The sequence below is a fragment of the Syngnathus floridae genome, unplaced genomic scaffold (genome assembly GCF_059516105.1).
Source record: "Syngnathus floridae isolate MCC-2025c unplaced genomic scaffold, RoL_Sflo_1.0 HiC_scaffold_204, whole genome shotgun sequence".
Lineage (NCBI taxonomy): Eukaryota > Metazoa > Chordata > Actinopteri > Syngnathiformes > Syngnathidae > Syngnathus > Syngnathus floridae.
In genome coordinates, this window is record NW_028284200.1 from 12,735 (window position 1) to 32,974 (window position 20,240).

A 20,240-nucleotide genomic window follows, 5' to 3' on the forward strand; every position below is an offset into this window, starting at 1 on the left:
CAAGAGTCCCACTGGCCAGCCGGGGCCACCCGTCCAGCTGTTTCTTCAGGGGGGAAAAAAATTGGAGTCACCGGTGAGTACATTTTGCATTTAGCTCTGCTTTTCTGCTTCTGTCTTCAAGTGTGTGGCATCCTGCGATCAAAGATTCAGCCAACCCCAAAGCGGTTGACCTCAACGTCCCACCACCATGCCTACCAGAGCAGGTGACGTGATGCTTTGGACATCCTTCCGTCTCAGATGCCCAAAAGTACTCTTTGCCACATCTGCGGCAATACGGTGTCTTTTCAAAGGTGCAAATAAATCCAGCGTGGGCGGAACATGCACATCTTCGGTTTTTCCCGCTTTGTTTGTGTGACAGCTGTTGTGAAAATTTTATACAAATAAAGTTGTATAGTACAGGTTTGGCCAAGCCGCAACTCCCGAACCGCATGCGGCTCTTTTATGTTCATATCAACATTTGTGTGTGTGTGTGTGTGTGTGGGGGGGGGGGGGGGTTGTGCGTGTTGGCTTCACTTGAGTTCAATTTGGTATTTTGGTCAAAAGCGCATGTGGTGAAATTCCACAAAGTAGGATGGGCAAACACATTTCTTTAAACTATGAGTGTCAATTGGGCTCTCGAAATGGCAGGGAAAAGATGCACAGCAAAACGAAAATACGTAGATGAACACAGGACGTTTTAATCAGAGTGGGAAAGTTTCTATTTTTTGTTGAACGTGATGGCAAACCATTCTGCCTGATATGTCAGACCTCAGCGCATTTCAAAGATTCAAATCTTCAGCGCCATGCACTTCAGCTCACTCCATGCTATCATTGATCAGGCGTCGAACCCGCATCATCATGCTTAAGAGGTGGCCATGCTAACCAGTGCGCCATTATGTCAACGCATAATAACTAAGTCTACTGGTCAAAACAGCGGTTACTATATGACGTCGCTACGTCGTGGTCACGTGACGCAGACAAGACGTCAATGGACGTGGGCAGAGTTAACTTGTTTAAAAGGGAGTAGGCAGAAGAAATATTTAATTTATTTAAATCTATTTTGAGTGCACACCATTATGCCAATGCATAACAACTGTAAATCTACTAAATAAAACAGCGGTTGCTATATGACATCTGCCACGTCGTGGTCACGTGACATACGTGACGTCGATGGGCGTAACTTTCGCCGGAATTCAAATCCGCGGGGAGAGTTAACTTGTTTAAAAGAGAGTGGGCAGAAGAATTATTTAATTTATTTAAATCTATTTGGTGTGTGCGCCATTATGTCAATGCATAACAACTGTAAGTCTACTAAACAAAACAGCGGTTGCTATATGACGTCTGCCACGTCGTGGTCACGTGACGCGGACGTGACGTCGACGCCTACTTTACATCCCACCGATCACAGGACCCCTCGGCTGCATAACCGTGCCCCCTTCCCAACCAATCGGATTTGCTATACGCGAAAACGATGCCAATGGAAAGAGCTTCCGCCCAAATTTAAATCCGTGGGCGTGGCTCGCGGCAGGAAGTAGGAAAATGGCGGCGATGTTGACAAAGACACAGCGGATGGTAACATACGACTAACAAGAGAAATATTTTTATTTTCTGCTTGCAACTGGACCGTCCAGAGCGTACACGGTAAGTACAACTCATCGTTTTTAAAAAGAAGTACTTTTGTTGCCCTGAAAAGCGAGTGAGCGTGGCGTTTGTGGGGGACGTCGAATTTCGACGATTCTTTCTGGTCAACGGTTGTAAATGATTGTGTTGATTAAAAAAGAAAACTTGATGTAACTCTACTTTTAACTGCCGTTTCAGATAGATTTGGAATTGCATCACATCCAATTTTGCCTAGAGCGTACACGGTAAGTAACACTCGTTGTGTTTAAGGAGATTTACGTTTGTAATAGCAGAAGTGTAGCCGCGTTGCGTTGTACGTGTGAATGTTGGTCCGGGCGAAATGTTAATGTTTAATTTCATTCCTTTAGGTTCCACGGTGTTTGTTGGCTGCAAGTTTTCCACTGCAAGAAGAGGCTCATATCATTGACCAGGAGCGAGCTACAATGGTGAGTAGCCATAACATTTATGTTAAACACTTCCTATTTCATGTCTAACAGTACTTGATTTAACAAATAACCATAAATAAATACAGTGTGGGCACTGAAGTTAACATATGTGATTATACTGCCTAATCTGTCACCGAGTAGATTGTTGCAAAGTAATATAAGATCCAAAGTTGTAATTCAGAATAGTTTTCAAAAGAAGGCCATTAGAATTATATACAAGTCTGATTACCCTGAACAAGCTATTAATTAAATCACAAATTCTTCAATTCAAAGATTTGGTAGATTATCAGACAAATAATGTCTAACAGTAATTGATTTAACACATCACGATAAGTAGATTGAGTGTGGGCACTCTCAAGTTAACATATGTGATTATACTGCCTAATCTGTTACAGAGTATGTTGTTGCCAAGTAATGTAGAATAGATCCAAAGTAGTAATCCAGAATAGTTTTGAAGAGGCCATTAGAATGATAAACAAATCTGATTACCTTGAACATAATAACAAGCTAAGTGTTTAATATGTCCTATGAAGTCAAAATTGGGCACCATCATGTGGTGAAATTTGGAATTGCATCACATCCAATTTTGCCTGTGAACAAACAGATTACATAAATCTTAGTTTTGAATAAGCCACTCCTTCTCAAACAAGTAAACTCTGCCCATTTTGCGCAGTAGATGTTCTGTTAATATCTAGTATTTATACAAAGTCATAATTTAAATTGCTTTCAACCTTCATTCATCGGTTCAACCAACATTACTCGCTCTTATTACCAACTTGTATTGATTTAACTAAGCGTTTAATACTTCCTATCAGGTCTCAAATCGAGATTTGGCAAAATACAATTTCAGCAAATCCAATTTTGCCAGGGAACAAAAATAGATTAAATAAACTAAATAAGTCCTCTTCCCATTAAATAAATCAGAAAAGTCTGTCTTGTAACCAGTCCTCTTCAAACAAGTAAAGTCTGCCCATTTTGTGCCGTAGATTTTGTGTCTATGCCTAGTATTTAAACAAAATCATAATTTAAACGACTTCTTTCCTTCATTCACTTTGGAAATTTGGAATTGCAGCAAATCGAATTTTGGCAGGGAACAAAAATAGATCAATTAAACTAAATAAGTCTTCTTCCCATTAAATAAATTAAAAAAGTCTGTCTTGTAACCAGTCCTTTTCAAACAAGTAAAGTCTGCCCATTTTGTGCCGTCGATTTTGTGTTAATGCCTAGTATTTATACAAAATCATAATTTAAAGGACTTCATTCCTTCATTCACTTTGGAAATTTGGAATTGCAGCACATCAAATTTTGCCTGGGAAGAAAAGTAGATTAAATAAATTTAATAAGTCTTACTACTTCCCATTAAATAAATTAAATACGTCTTACTTGTTCCCACTCCTTTTCAAAACAGTAGTTTAAAACGAGGGCCCTTCACTCAATCTTTAACCTCAACCCCGCACGTTGTGTTGTATCTGTGAATGTTGGTTGTGGCCAAATGATAGTTTTCTTTCATTCGTTTAGGTTCCAAGAAAACTTGATGTAACTCTACTTTTAACTGCCGTTTCAGATAAGCGGGTATTACGTCGCAGTCATGTGCCGCGGATATGACGTAATTGCCCGAACCTCCGATTCAAATCTGTTGGCGCGATGGCCGTGAGCCACTGAGCAGTGACGATTATCAACAGAAATATCTTTATTTTCTGCTTGCAACTGGACCGTCTAGAGCGTACACGGTAAGTAACACTCATTGTGTTTAAGGAGATTTACGTTTGTAATAGCAGAAGTGTAGCCGCGTTGCGTTGTACGTGTGAAAATTGGTCGAGGCGAAATGTTAATGTTTAATTTCATTCCTTTAGGTTCCACGGTGTTTGTTGGCTGCAAGTTTTCCACTGCAAGAAGAGGCTCGTATCATTGACCAGGAGCGAGCTACAATGGTGAGTAGCCATAACATTTATGTTAAACACTTCCTATTTCATGTCTAACAGTACTTGATTTAACAAATAACCATAAATAAATACAGTGTGGGCACTGAAGTTAACATATGTGATTATACTGCCTAATCTGTCACGGAGTAGATTGTTGCAAAGTAATATAAGATCCAAAGTTATAATTCAGAATAGTTTTCAAAAGAAGGCCATTAGAATTATATACAAGTCTGATTACCCTGAACAAGCTATTAATTAAATCACAAATTCTTCAATTCAAAGATTTGGTAGATTATCAGACAAATAATGTCTAACAGTAATTGATTTAACACATCACGATAAGTAGATTGAGTGTGGGCACTCTCAAGTTAACAGATATGATTATACTGCCTAATCTGTTACAGAGTATGTTGTTGCCAAGTAATGTAGAATAGATCCAAAGTAGTAATCCAGAATAGTTTTGAAGAGGCCATTAGAATAATAAACAAATCTGATTACCTTGAACATAATAACAAGCTAAGTGTTTAATATGTCCTATGAAGTCAAAATTGGGCACCATCATGTGGTGAAATTTGGAATTGCATCACATCCAATTTTGCCTGGGAACAAACAGATTAAATAAATCTTAGTTTTGAATAAGCCACTCCTTCTCAAACAAGTAAACTCTGCCCATTTCGCGCAGTAGATGTTCTGTTAATATCTAGTATTTATACAAAGTCATAATTTAAATTGCTTTCAACCTTCATTCATCGGTTCAACCAACATTACTCGCTCTTATTACCAACTTGTATTGATTTAACTAAGCGTTTAATACTTCCTATCAGGTCTCAAGGCAAGATTTGGCAAAATACAATTTCAGCAAATCCAATTTTGCCAGGGAACAAAAATAGATTAAATAAACTAAATAAGTCTTCTTCCCATTAAATAAATCAGAAAAGTCTGTCTTGTAACCAGTCCTCTTCAAACAAGTAAAGTCTGCCCATTTTGTGCCGTAGATTTTGTGTCTATGCCTAGTATTTAAACAAAATCATAATTTAAACGACTTCTTTCCTTCATTCACTTTGGAAATTTGGAATTGCAGCAAATCGAATTTTGCCAGGGAACAAAAATAGATCAATTAAACTAAATAAGTCTTCTTCCCATTAAATAAATTAAAAAAGTCTGTCTTGTAACCAGTCCTTTTCAAACAAGTAAAGTCTGCCCATTTTGTGCCGTCGATTTTGTGTTAATGCCTAGTATTTATACAAAATCATAATTTAAAGGACTTCATTCCTTCATTCACTTTGGAAATTTGGAATTGCAGCACATCAAATTTTGCCTGGGAAGAAAAGTAGATTAAATAAATTTAATAAGTCTTACTACTTCCCATTAAATAAATTAAATACGTCTTACTTGTTCCCACTCCTTTTCAAAAAAGTAGTTTAAAACGAGGTCCCTTCACTCAACCTTTAACCCTATTTATTCACCTTCTAGGCTAAGTGTTAAAGGCTAAGTGTTAAAGGCTAAGTGTTAAAGGCTAAGTGTTAAAGGCTAAGTGTTAGAGGCTAAGTGCCAGAGGCTAGGCGCCAGAGGCGAGTTTTTGTGGGCTGAAGTTTTAGTGGGGTTAGTGTGAATACAATCCAAAAGAATACAACAGAATACAATACAATAGAATATAATACATAGATTAAATTATATAGCTCTTACTACTTCCCATTAAATAAATTAAATACGTCTTACTTGTTCCCAATCCTTTTCAAAAAAGTAGTTTAAAACGAGGGCCCTTCACTCAACCTTTAACCTCAACCCCGCACGTCACATTGTGTTGTATCTGTGAATGTTGGTTGTGGCCAAATGATAGTTTTCTTTCATTCGTTTAGGTTCCACGGTGTTTGTTGGCTATGTTTTCCACTGTCAGAAGGATGAAAATACAAAGTACAACGCTTGGACGTGGGCGAAGGCGTCACCGGTGAGTCCTTCCTTCCTATTTATTTACCTTCTAGATGCTAGAGGCTAAGTGTTAGAGGCTAAGTGTTAGAGGCTAAGTGTTAAACACAATACGAACAACACAACGATACTGCACTGAACAACACGATACCGCACTGAGAAACACGATACCGCACTGAACAACACGATACCGCACTGAACAACACCATGCCGCACTGAACACCATGCCACACTGAACAACACCATCCCGCACTGAACAACACCATGCCGCACTAAACAACACCATGCCGCACTGAACAACACCATGCCTCACTGAACGACACCATGCCGCACTGAAAGACACCATGCCGCACTGAACGACACCATGCCGCACTGAAAGACACCATCCCGCACTGAACACCATGCCGCACTGAACAACACCATCCTGCACTGAACAACACCATCCCGCACTGAACAACACCATGCCGCACTGAACAACATTATGCCGCACTGAACATTATGCCGCACTGAACAACACCATGCCGCACTGAACAACACCATGCCGCACTGAACAACATTATGCCGCACTGAACAACACCATGCCGCACTGAACAACACCATGCCGCACTGAACAACACCATGCCGCACTGAACAACACCATGCCGCACTGAACAACATTATGCCGCACTGAACAACACCATGCCGCACTGAACAACACCATCCTGCACTGAACAACACCATTCCGCATTGAACACCATGCCGCACTGAACAACACCATCCCGCACTGAACAACACCATCCCGCACTGAACAACATTACGCTGCACTGAACAACACCATGCCGCACTGAACAACACCATGCCGCACTGAACAACACCATGCCGCATTGAACAACACCATGCCGCATTGAACAGCACCATGCCGCACTGAACAACACCATCCTGCACTGAACAACACCATGCCGCATTGAACAACACCATGCCGCACTGAACAACACCATCCTGCACTGAACAACACCATCCTGCACTGAACAACACCATGCCGCACTGAACAACACCATGCCGCACTGAACAACACCATGCCGCACTGAACAACACCATGCCGCACTGAACAACATTATGCCGCACTGAACAACATTATGTCGCACTGAACAACACCATGCCGCACTGAACAACACCATGCCGCACTGAACAACATTATGCCGCACTGAAAAACACCATGCCGCACTGAACAACACCATCCCGCACTGAACAACACCATGCCGCATTGAACAACACCATGCCGCACTGAACAACACCATGCTGCACTGAACAACATTATGCTGCACTGAACAACACGATCCTGCATTGAACAACACCATGCCGCACTGAACAACACCATCCTGCACTGAACAACACCATCCTGCACTGAACAACACCACCCCGCACTGAACAACACGATCCCGCATTGAACAACACCATCCCGCACTGAACAACACCATGCCGCACTGAACAACACCATTCCGCACTGAACAACACCATGCCGCACTGAACAACACCATGCCGCACTGAACAACACCATTCCGCACTGAACAACACCATGCCGCACTGAACAACACCATGCCGCACTGAACAACATTATGCCGCACTGAACAACACCATGCCGCACTGAACAACACCATCCCGCACTGAACAACACCATGCCGCATTGAACAACATTATGGCGCACTGGACAACATTATGCCGCACTGAACAACACCATGCCGCACTGAACAACACCATGCCGCACTGAACAACACCATGCCGCACTGAAAAACACCATGCCGCACTGAACAACATTATGCCGCACTGAACAACACCATGCCGCACTGAACAACACCATCCCGCACTGAACAACACCATGCCGCATTGAACAACACCATGCCGCACTGAACAACACCATCCTGCACTGAACAACACCATGCCGCACTGAACAACACCATGCCGCACTGAACAACACCATGCCGCATTGAACAACACCATGCCGCACTGAACAACACCATGCCGCACTGAACAACACCATGCCGCACTGAACAACACCATGCCGCACTGAACAACACCATGCCGCACTGAACAACACCATGCCGCACTGAACAACACCATGCCGCACTGAACAACATTATGCCGCACTGAACAACACCATGCCGCACTGAACAACACCATCCCGCACTGAACAACACCATGCCGCATTGAACAACACCATGCCGCACTGAACAACACCATCCTGCACTGAACAACACCATCCCGCACTAAACAACACCATGCCGCACTGAACAACATTATGGAGCACTGGACAACATTATGCCGCACTGAACAACACCATGCCGCACTGAACAACACCATGCCGCACTGAACAACACCATGCCGCACTGAACAACACCATGCCGCACTGAACAACATTATGCCGCACTGAACAACACCATGCCGCACTGAACAACACCATGCCGCACTGAACAACACGATCCCGCATTGAACAACACCATCCTGCACTGAACAACACCATGCCGCACTAAACAACACCATGCCGCACTGAACAACACCATTCCGCACTGAACAACACCATGCCGCACTGAACAACACCATCCTGCACTGAACAACACCATCCCGCACTGAACAACACCATGCCGCATTGAACAACACCATGCCGCACTGAACAACACCATCCTGCACTGAACAACACCATGCCGCACTGAACAACACCATGCCGCACTGAACAACACCATGCCGCACTGAACAACATTATGCCGCACTGAACAACATTATGCCGCACTAAACAACATTATGTCGCACTGAACAACACCATGCCGCACTGAACAACACCATGCTGCACTGAACAACATTATGCCGCACTGAACAACACGATCCCGCATTGAACAACACCATCCCGCAGTGAACAACACCATGCCGCATTGAACAACACCATGCCGCACTGAACAACACCATGCTGCACTGAACAACATTATGCTGCACTGAACAACACGATCCTGCATTGAACAACACCATGCCGCACTGAACAACACCATCCTGCACTGAACAACACCTTTCCACACTGAACAACACCATGCCGCACTGAACAACATTATGCCGCACTGAACAACACCATGCCGCACTGAACAACACCATGCCGCACTGAACAACACCATGCCGCACTGAACAACACCATGCCGCAATGAACAACACCATCCCGCACTGAACAACACCATGCCGCATTGAACAACACCATGCCGCACTGAACAACACCATCCCGCACTGAACAACACCACCCCGCACTGAACAACACGATCCCGCATTGAACAACACCATCCCGGACTGAACAACACCATGCCGCACTGAACAACACCATTCCGCACTGAACAACACCATGCCGCACTGAACAACACCATGCCGCACTGAACAACACCATGCTGCACTGAACAACACCATGCCGCACTGAACAACATTATGCCGCACTGAACAACACCATGCCGCACTGAACAACACCATGCCGCACTGAACAACACCATGCCGCATTGAACAACACCATGCCGCACTGAACAACACCATCCTGCACTGAACAACACCATCCCGCACTGAACAACACCATGCCGCACTGAACAACATTATGGCGCACTGAACAACATTATGCCGCACTGAACAACACCATGCCGCACTGAACAACACCATTCCGCACTGAACAACACCATGCCGCACTGAACAACATTATGCCGCACTGAACAACATTATGCCGCACTGAACAACACCATGCCGCACTGAACAACACCATGCCGCACTGAACAACACCATGCCGCACTGAACAACACGACGTCGCACTGAACAACACGACGCCGCACAGAACAACACGACGCCGCACAGAATAACACAATGCCGCACAGAACAACACAATACCGCACAAACAGTTTTAGATAATATTACGTCGCAGTCATGTGACGCGGACATGACGTCAATAGGCGGAACTCACGGCAAAATTATAATCCGTGGGCGTGGCTTGCAACAGGAAGTAGGAAAGCGGCAATTCTGGCAAACAAGACACAGCGGTTAGTAACACGATGACTAACAAGGCAAATATTTTTGTTTTCAGCTTGCAACTTGACCGTCTAGAGCGTACAAGGTAATTACAACTGTTTTTTTTTAGCCCTGAAAAGCGAGGGAGTGTGGCGTTTGGGAGGAATGTCGAACTCGGCGTCTGCTTCCAGCCACAGACGCCAAATTTCGACGATTATTTCGACTGGTCAACGGTTGTAAATTATTGCGTTGACTAAAAACTTTATTTAACTCTACTCTTAACTTTGCCGTTTCAGATATGCGGGTATTACACCGCGGAAATGACGTCAATAGGCTGAACTCTCGCCAAAATTCAAATCTGTGGGCGCAATGGCCTTGAGCGAGACACCGGATACAAACACGACGATTATCAACAGAAATATCTTTATTTTCTGCTTGCAAGTGGACCGTCTAGAGCGTACACGGTAAGTACAACTCATTGTGTTTAAAAAGATTTACGTTTGTGTAGTTTGCGTTGCGTTGTATCTGTGAATGTTGGTTGAGGCTAAATGTTAATGTTTAATTTCATTCCTTTAGGTTCCACGGTGTTTGTTGGCTGTATGTTTTCCACTGCAAGAAAAGGCTCGTATCATTGACCAGCAGGAGCTACAATGGTGAGTACCCCTTTCGTCTTCCATTTATGTTAAACACTTCCTATTTCATGTCTAACAGTACTCGATTTAACAAATAACCATAAATAAATACAGTGTGGGCAGTCACGTTAACATATGTGATTATCCTGCCTAATATGTTTATCACAAATATGTCACTAATCACTAATATGTCTATTTGTTTATCACAACACCTTTGGACCTTCAGCAATCGATTATTTCCCTTCATCTACATAGAGACAGAACGATGGTGTCTTAAACATCTCATTCATTTCACCAAATAACTTCACGCAGGTGGATAACGGCCGTCTCGGTCACGCTATGTTGCGTGATGCAGTTTTGAAGAACCAAATGCATTTATTCAATGAATAAGTCAAGCTAGTTCTATGTTTATGATGTTGTAAGTTACGGTACCGATTGAAGTTGAGTTCGAAGCCAGTGGAAAACAGCGCTGCGTTTGTGCTCTCCAGGTACAAATGTTGTGATCTCTGACTGACGACCGGGCGAGACTCGAGTAAGAGATGTCCAAACGAGCTCCGGCAGGGCGGGCCAAGGCGGAGCGAACGGACGCCCTTCAGGCCGCCAATGACGAGCTGAGAACCAAACTGATGGACGTCCAGTTAGAACTTCAGCAGGAGAAGAACAAGGTGAAAACCTCAACAGACAAACACTGCCTGCCTCCCTGCCTGCCTCCCTAACCCTAACCCTAACCCTAACCCTCCCTCCCAGTTTTCCCGATGTAGATTAGACATGCGTGTGCCATGACTGTGTCAGCCTACATCAACAAATGCACCGAGGACGTCAGCACCACTAAGAATGTCATCACCCGGGGCAACCAACGACCCTGGATGACTGAGGAGGTACGTCAAACGCTACGAGCGCGGAACTCTGCCTTCAAGTCTGGCGACAAGGAGACACTGAGGACAGCGAGAGCCAACTTGAACCGTGCCATCAGGATAGCGAAGCGAGACCGCAGTCGAAAATTTCAGGATCGTTTCCACGACGTCAAAAACATCAGGAGTATGTGGCAAGGCATACGGGCGATTACAGACTACAACTCACCCTCCCCCCCCCCGGTGGGTGTAGTTGATGCTGACTTTCTAAATGGTCTAAATAACTTCTTTGGGAGGTTCGAGGCACTAAACGGCACTCCAGCAGTTAAAACTGTCCCCCATCAGGAAGAGGAGGTACTCTGCCTTGACTCCGCCGATGTGTTGAAGACCCTTAGGAGAGTTAACCCCTGTAAGGCCCCTGGCCCCGACAACATTCCTGGGCGTGTGTTCAGGGAATGTGCAAGTCATCTGGCTGGGGTCATCACAGACATTTTTAACACCTCGCTGGGCCAAGCCACAGTGCCGGCGTGCTTTAAGACTGCCTCCATCATTCCGGTGCCGAAGAAACCTCAAATTTATTCATTTAATGATTACCGGCCTGTTGCACTGACTCCGGTTATGATGAAGTGCTTCGAAAGGCTGCTTAAAGGTCACATCGTTTCCAGACTCCCCCTATTATTTGACCCGTTCCAGTTTGCCGACCGGCAAAACCGCTCCACTCAGGACGCCATCTCCTCCGTTCTTCACCTGAGCCTGGCTCACCTGGAGGAGAAGAACACCCATGTGCGGAGGCTGTTCCTGGACTTCAGCTCAGCGTTTAACACCATCATCCCACAGCATCTGGTAGGAAAATTGGAACACCTGGGCTTCAACACCCCCCTTCGCAACTGGCTGCTAGACTTCCTCACCAACAGACCTCAGTCAGTCCGGGTCGGACAGAACACCTCTGATGTCATCACCCTCAGCACAGGCTCCCTTCAGGGCTGCGTCATGAGCCCCCTGCTGTGCACCCTGATGACACACGACTGCGTCCTCAGGTTCACCACCAATCACATCGTGAAGTCAGCAGACGACACAACGGTGGTGGGGCTCATCAGAGACAACAACGACCTGGACTACAGAGAGGAGGTGGAGCAGCTGGTGGGCTGGTGCAGAGAAAACAGCCTGATCCTGAATGAGGAGAAGATGAAGGAGATCATCGTCGACTTCAGGAAAAAACAGCCTCACCACGCTCCACTGATCATCAACAGCTCAGCTGTGGAGGTGGTCAGCACCACCAAATTCCTGGGGGTCCACATCACAGAAGACCTCACCTGGACTATGAACACTACGGCACTGGTCAAGAGGGCACAGAAGCGCTTGTACTTCCTGCGGAGGATGAGGAGAGCCCACCTGCCCCCACCCATCATGAGGACGTTCTACAGGAGCACCATAGAGAGCATTCTGACAAGCTGTCTCTCTGTGTGGTGTGGAGGCTGCACCGCCTCCGATTGGAAGAACGTGAGGAGAGTGGTGAGGACAGCAGAGAGGATCATAGGGGCTCCTCTTCCCTCCATTCAGGACATTTCATCTCAGCGCTGCATGTCCCGTGCCCGTAACATCATCAATGACCCATCACACCCCCACCATGGACTGTTCTCCCTGCTGCCCTCTGGGAAGAGGTTTGCAGCATCCGCTGCAGGTCCACCAGGTTCTGCAACAGCTTTTTCCCTGCTGTCATCAGACTGTTGAACACTAGAACTGTTGAGCTCTAAACTGAACTCTGCATCACACATTCACAGAACTGTACTTTATGACACTACGGACCTCTATCTTGCACTATCTCGCACTACCAACTTTACTGAACTTGTATAAACCCTTTAAATAGAAGTTTAATACATGGTTTAGCATTCCTCTGCACACTCTTGAATACTGTTTTGCCTACTTGCACTATTGCATAATTATCACTGCTGCACTTTATACTTATTTTTAATATATATATATATATATATATATATATATAGTATATGTATATATATATATTTTCATAGGATATGTTACTTCTATTCAACTGCAATATCACTACTTTGTTGTAAGACGTATGCAACGGAATTTCGTTTTGTATGCACCATGTGCAGACAAGATGACAATAAAGTTTGTCTAAGTCTAAGTCTAAGTCATGTCAGGTCAGCTGTCTGGAGAGAGAGAGAAGTCAGGACCTGCGGGCGGAGCACCACCGTGCCACCGCCGCCATGACGGAACTCAAAAGCAAACTCCATGAGGAGAAGCAGAAAGAGTTAGCCATTACCAGGGAGACATTACTGCGGCAGCATGAAATGGAGCTGATGAGAGTGATCAAAATCAAAGATGGAGAGATCCAGCGACTGAATGCCTTGGTCCTCAGCCTGAGGGACGGCTCCATGGACAAGGTGATCCGCTCTATCCGTGTCTGACTATCCGCACGCCACGTCGGGCTTCGATGCGGCCGCTACCGTATTGTGTAGCTTGTCCCCAGTAAGCGTCGCGGCGCTCCGTTGCGGTCTCAACGGCCCGGTGTGGCGCAATGTCTGCTCAGGTGAGGAGGGGGGGCGCTTTGCTGGCGGAGGTGGAGGAGACGCGGCGGTGTCGGGAGACCGAGCGGTGTCGCCTCCACCAGGAGCGCGGAAGAAGCCCTGGCAGCGGCCCAGCAGGCCTGGCAGTCCCGAGCGGCCGAGCTCCGATCGGCTCATCACCAGCATCGGGAGGAGCTGAGCCGAACCAAGAGAGACTGCGAGAGGGAGATCCGCCGACTGGTAGGACTGATCAGATGCGCGGTGCGTGGCTATGTTCCCAATTTCGTTGTATACCTGCAGTGCAATGACACCTAAGGCATTCTATTCTATTCTATTTCACAAGAAGAAAATGTCCGGTTGCTCGCTTCGCTTTTGTCACAGCAAAGGTGTTCTAGTCGATTCAAGAAAAAAATTGGCCGGTTGCTCTCTTTGTTTTTGTCACAATTCTGGCAAATGAGTTTGCCCGCCTGCCTGAGCGCTCCCCGTTTGTACATCCAGACGGATGAGATCAAGCTGAAAGACAGAGCGGTTAGTGTTTTGGATGAAGCCCTGGGGCCGGCCACGTCCACCGCCTTCAGCTGCAGACTCAGGCTGCCGAGCAGCAGATCGCTGCCCTGAGGGATTCCCAAAGGGCGGGCCTAAACTACCCTGGAAGTGGGGTCAACGCCGCTACTAGCAATCCTCTTCATTGCGTAAGCCACCTCATCACACACTTGCAGTACGCATGACTTAGTTCGTTGCTGGAGGAAGGTAGCACAAAAACAGTTTTGAACTTTGAACGAGTGCTTGTGTGTGTGTGTTGCGGGGCGTTTTCAGTCTCAGGAGGATCGGGACACGCGACGGTTTCATCTGAAAATCGCTGAGCTCAGCGCAGTCATCAGGAAACTGGAGGATCGAAACGCCCTGCTTTCTGAAGAGCGCAATGAACTGGTAATTTATTGACGGCACGCTTGAAGGTTTGCGCTACGTTTGATGCGCGCCATCCAGCGAGGCACCCATTGCGCTTGCTTATTAGTTGAGCGGCGCGGCGAGTCGGTTGCCTGGTAGATGTCTTTTATTGGGAGCCAAAGCCACGATTCCGTTCAAACCGATGCAAAAGGAATGGATGCGTTCTGGCCCGCGTGTTGTGCGTCTTTCACATCCCGCACTTCATGCTTGCAGCTAAAGCGACTGAGAGAAACAGAAAGCCAGTTTCTGCCACTCCTGTACAAAAACAAACGCCTGAGCAGGAAGAATGAAGAACTCTCGCTGGTGCTGTGTCGCCTTGAAAACAAAGTGCGCTTTGTCACCCAGGAGAACGAGGAGATGGCAAGCTTGGTAAGTCGACGCGGACAACGGCGGCGTGCCAACAGAGTCCACTGCATTTGTGTTCCACAGAGAAGGCCTAGTTCGCTCAATGACCTGGACCGCGGTTGCGGCCAGCAGGACGGTGAAATGGAGTTCCTTCAAGTTGTGGAGCAGCGGCACATCATCGACGACTTGTCCAAGGTCTTCAGGCAGGCGACTCGGTGCACGTACGGCAGCACCGCGCTCGCTCGCTGTCGCCAGGAAACCTTTTCCGTCCAAAGCTTGGCCGGCGGCCGCCATCCAAAAAATTGGCCCCTTAAATTCCGACCTTTCAAGCAGGAGCATTGTGCGCACGCGTTTGAACACGCTTTAGACTTGTTTTGCCGTTTTCAGCAGCTCAAAGCTCCCGTTTTGTCAGCGCCTTTGCCACTCGCTGTGCGCTGAAAACGACGGACTTGCCCGGCTGCTCAGCCCGTCAACCATGAGCCGCGAGCGCGACGTCATTGTCCGTAGGCAGCTAGTGGCAAAATGCACCCTGTTAGAGTTGCGCTCGCTCCAACTTATTTTGCAAGAACCACACGGGAGACAAGTAAGTTCTTTTGGACACCTGCAGGTGGAGAGTCCATCCGTTGTACGAATGAAGTCTGACTCTCGGCTCCTGCACGAGCATTTTAATTAAGAGAAACAGGGTGGGTGTAAGAGTGGATTGAATAGAGGAAGCCCTTGACCTCTAGTCAAAACATAGCAAGGGGTGTTTTACAACTTTGTGTAGGAAGGGATAAGCGATAGGGATAAATAAGGGATAAATAATATTATTTATTACAGGTCGCAGTCAAAGTCAAAGCAACACAATGATACGATAAAGATAATCTGGAAAACCCTGACACACCCTGTAGTTGTCACTTTTGGAAAAGACGAGCGTCCCTCCAATCATCGCCGGTGACGTGTTTTTCAGGCTCTGGAGACAGGAGCTCATGTCAGAAATGTCATTGTGAGTCGCGTTTGTTTCTGCGCCGGAGCCGTTCGTTCCCTTTGCATCCAAAGAATCTCAAAGGCGGATTATTTGTGTCGACAGGAGGGAGATTTGCTGCTACGATACCGACGTCGAGAATCTCTGAGGAGGAACAAAGCGTGAGGTCCTGCAAGGTGAGTCTGTTTGTTTGCGGCTGCTTGGTGTTGCGCAAGATGAAATGGCCTTTTTCTCGCTATCGTTCCTCTCGTCGATTCATCGTGAGGTGTCGCTTCAGTTTGTTCAGAGAGATGTTTGCTTCCGCGCCCGCAGGTCATCGAAACATTTTACGGCTACGACGAAGACGTGTTGGTGGACTCGGACGGATCGTCCTTGTCTTTTCACACCGACAGAACCCCCGACACGGAACCCGAAGAGGTAGCCCGCCATTTCTGCCAGCGTATTGGCACCAAACATTCCTCTTCAGCCTGGAATCGGACTTGTCTTTGCGTCGCGGGTGCTTTGTCGCCGGTCTGACTGATTCTGGTACTAGTGCTGTGTTGCATTGGTGTGTGCATGAAGAGGCGGAGCTTCGCTACCGCCAGCTGACGCAAGAATATCAAGCGCTGCAACGAGCCTACGCTCTGCTAGCCCAGACCAGCGAAGGGGACTACGACGCCGAGAAGGAGATCAAGGTGGCGCCCCTTCCCGCAACCCCCGGCCGGGTCGCAGCCTCCCCGTTCTCACCCAGCCTCGGGTGTTCTCTGGTCTGAAAGGAGGAGGAGGAGCCTCCCTCCTCCTCCTTTCAGACCAGAGAAAAGCTGATGGTAGAAATGGGTCACTATCAAAGCAGAGTAGCAGATCTGGAGTCAGCGCTGAAGCAACAAGGACAGGTAAGCTCATCAATGAGCACACCTTTTTCTCAGACAAAATAGCTACATTCTTCAGTCACTCATCCGTCTGGCATTACTGGACCAACCCCCCCCCCCCCGAACGTGGCTGGGAAAATGCGGAGAAAAGCAAATGTCATTTTCCAGTCAACCAAAGAATTTGTGGATGAAAATGACACAACATTCCAAAGCTGTCCACGCGTTTGTCTCTTCTAGAATGTCAAGTGGGTGGAGGAGAAGCAGCTGCTGCGTCAGAGCAATCAGCAGTTGGCCGAAAAGGTGACGGAAAGAAAAGCGCTGGGCGGAGTCGCTTGGCGTCACACCTGTCGGGAAGCCCCGCAGATGAGGTCTGACTGTCTTTTCAGGTCAGGCGGATGGAGGCGGAAGAAGCGCGTCTGAAAGAGCACATCCAGGATATCCGAGACCAAAACGAACTGCTTGAGTTCCGCATCCTGGAGCTGGAGGTGGGAAGACTCGCACAAGCGTGTTGAGGCCAGAGATGTGACGGACGGACGGACGGATGCATGCCTCTGCCTTTCAGGAGAGGGAGTGGCGCTCCCCCGTCTTGAAGTTTCTGCAAGTCCGTTTCCCAGACGGCCTCAGCCCTTTGCAGATCTACTGCGAGGCCGAGGGCGTGAGCGTAGGTAAGGCGTCCCTCGCAACCCTAACCTTAACCCGAGGTCCCAGAACACCTTACATTGCTCCTTGCGCCTTTCCCCCGGACATCGTCATCAGTGATCTGATGAAGAAGCTGGACATCCTGGGCTATAACGCCGTAAGTGTATGTCGAACTCCTTATGTTCGCACTCCACGAGACTCGGCGGCTCAAATGTGACTTTTGGAAGGCTTTGCGCTGAAAGAAGCTTGTTGACGCTGTGCCTTTGGGCTCTTGCAGAATCTCACCAACGAGGAGCAGGTGGTCGTGATTCACGCCAGGACCCTTCTCACCCTAGCCGAGAAGGTAATGCGCACGTCCACGCACGCTCTCGCATTCTGCTTATGTGACAGCAGCCTTTCCTCAGTGGTTAGAATACATCAAAGTGACCAAGTCAGCACTTCAACAGAAGATGTTGGACATTGAAAGTGAGAAGGTAGACAGACACGCGACATCACCCAAGGGGAACTCCGGCAATGTGCCCCAACAATTCTGACCTTGAGCTGTGCTAGGATATGTTCTGCAAGCAGAAGGGCTACCTGGATGAAGAGTTGGACTTCAGGAAGTGTTCCATGGACCAGGCTCATAAGGTAAGCCGCCCTCAAATCTCCCGCCGGACCACTGATGGACGAGGATTGCGGCCCAGAGGATCCTGGAGCTGGAGGCCATGTTGTACGAGGCGCTACCGCAGCGGGACTGCCCCGCCACGGACGGCGAAAAAGCCAGCCACGCTGGCGTGAATGACGTGCTGACGGCGGATCAGAGAGAAGAGCTTAGGAGCGCCGTGGACCAATGGAAGCGAGCCCTGATGTGCGAGTTGAGGGAGCGCGACGCTTGCATCCTCCAAGAGAGAATGGATCTGCTGCACAGCGCGCAACAGGTAAGGGCCCAAAGCCAGCCCGGCACTTACTTGCACGCTTACTGGCTTTTGAATGCCACTTTCCATTTGTCCGTCCTAGAGGAACAAAGAGCTGAAAGAATTCATCGAAGCTCAGAAGAGACAAATCAAACAATTGGAGGAGAAGTTTCTGTTTCTCTTTCTATTCTTCTCCTTGGCCTTCATTCTGTGGCCCTAACACCAGCTGGTGAGTGAGCTCCAGCGGCACCGCACTCGACACCTCCGATACACTGCCAGCCGGTCTCAGACGTTGGCAGACGCTCCGATGCCAACGTATACCCCCCGCCACGGTGACAGAGGCACCGCGTCACACCGGCGCTCATCCAATCAGAAGGCAGGAAAAGCAAATTCACATGCAGGGCACTTTTGAACCAGAAGAGAGCGCCACAAAAAACGGTTGTTGCCCCAAACGCGCACTAAAAAGGGTCAGAATAACAAGAGTCCCACTGGCCAGCCGGGGCCACCCGTCCAGCTGTTTCTTCAGGGGGGAAAAAAATTGGAGTCACCGGTGAGTACATTTTGCATTTAGCTCTGCTTTTCTGCTTCTGTCTTCAAGTGTGTGGCATCCTGCGATCAAAGATTCAGCCAACCCCAAAGCGGTTGACCTCAACGTCCCACCACCATGCCTACCAGAGCAGGTGACGTGATGCTTTGGACATCCTTCCGTCTCAGATGCCCAAAAGTACTCTTTGCCACATCTGCGGCAATACGGTGTCTTTTCAAAGGTGCAAATAAATCCAGCGTGGGCGGAACACGCACGTCTTCGGTTTTTCCCGCTTTGTTTGTGTGACAGCTGTTGTGAAAATTTTATACAAATAAAGTTGTATAGTACAGGTTTGGCCAAGCCGCAACTCCCGAACCGCATGCGGCTCTTTTATGTTCATATCAACATTTGTGTGTGTGTGGGGGGGGGGGTTGTGCGTGTTGGCTTCACTTGAGTTCAATTTGGTATTTTGGTCAAAAGCGCATGTGGTGAAATTCCACAAAGTAGGATGGGCAAACACATTTCTTTAAACTATGAGTGTCAATTGGGCTCTCGAAATGGCAGGGAAAAGATGCACAGCAAAACGAAAATACGTAGATGAACACAGGACGTTTTAATCAGAGTGGGAAAGTTTCTATTTTTTGTTGAACGTGATGGCAAACCATTCTGCCTGATATGTCAGACCTCAGCGCATTTCAAAGATTCAAATCTTCAGCGCCATGCACTTCAGCTCACTCCATGCTAACATTGATCAGGCGTCGAACCCGCATCATCATGCTTAAGAGGTGGCCATGCTAACCAGTGCGCCATTATGTCAACGCATAATAACTAAGTCTACTGGTCAAAACAGCGGTTACTATATGACGTCGCTACGTCGTGGTCACGTGACGCAGACAAGACGTCAATGGACGTGGGCAGAGTTAACTTGTTTAAAAGGGAGTAGGCAGAAGAAATATTTAATTTATTTAAATCTATTTTGAGTGCACACCATTATGCCAATGCATAACAACTGTAAATCTACTAAATAAAACAGCGGTTGCTATATGACATCTGCCACGTCGTGGTCACGTGACATACGTGACGTCGATGGGCGTAACTTTCGCCGGAATTCAAATCCGCGGGGAGAGTTAACTTGTTTAAAAGAGAGTGGGCAGAAGAATTATTTAATTTATTT

At 47.2% G+C, this 20,240-nt stretch overlaps 1 protein-coding gene, 1 long non-coding RNA gene and 1 pseudogene across 4 annotated transcripts; all 3 read left to right on the top strand.

The window, feature by feature from the left end:
- The first annotated feature begins 1,070 nt into the window (after positions 1–1,070).
- LOC148377371 (uncharacterized) lies at positions 1,071–11,230 on the top strand. The gene is made up of 10 exons (XR_015856775.1): positions 1,071–1,620; positions 1,798–1,844; positions 1,968–2,045; positions 3,610–3,775; positions 3,899–3,976; positions 5,827–5,915; positions 9,966–9,995; positions 10,186–10,353; positions 10,466–10,542; positions 11,010–11,230. It is a non-coding gene; the product is annotated as an uncharacterized LOC148377371 (long non-coding RNA).
- Positions 11,231–13,993: 2,763 nt separating this feature from the next.
- LOC148377372 (janus kinase and microtubule-interacting protein 3-like) lies at positions 13,994–17,520 on the top strand (annotated as a pseudogene).
- A 92-nt stretch (positions 17,521–17,612) lies between these two features.
- LOC148377373 (janus kinase and microtubule-interacting protein 3-like) lies at positions 17,613–18,929 on the top strand. 3 transcript variants are annotated; one of them, XM_088368254.1, is made up of 4 exons: positions 17,748–17,804; positions 17,925–17,990; positions 18,052–18,564; positions 18,644–18,929. In XM_088368254.1, the coding sequence occupies exons 3-4, from the start codon at positions 18,352–18,354 to the stop codon at positions 18,758–18,760; spliced, it is 330 nt and encodes a 109-aa protein (XP_088224380.1). In that variant the 5' UTR covers positions 17,748–17,804; positions 17,925–17,990; positions 18,052–18,351; the 3' UTR covers positions 18,761–18,929. The 3 variants fall into 3 exon arrangements, with proteins under 3 accessions (XP_088224381.1, XP_088224380.1, XP_088224382.1); XM_088368255.1 differs by having other exon boundaries at positions 17,613–17,990; XM_088368256.1 differs by lacking the exons at positions 17,748–17,804; positions 17,925–17,990 and having other exon boundaries at positions 18,002–18,564.
- The last annotated feature ends 1,311 nt before the right edge of the window (positions 18,930–20,240 follow it).

What these genes read in the sequence shown, in the direction of transcription:
- LOC148377373 (XM_088368255.1), top strand. Translation starts at nt 18,352, where the DNA reads ATGTTGTACGAGGCGCTACCGCAGCGGGACTGCCCCGCCACGGACGGC. An exon ending in TGCTGCACAGCGCGCAACAG is followed by an intron (nt 18,565 to 18,643) that starts GTAAGGGCCCAA and finishes TGTCCGTCCTAG; the next exon opens with AGGAACAAAGAGCTGAAAGA.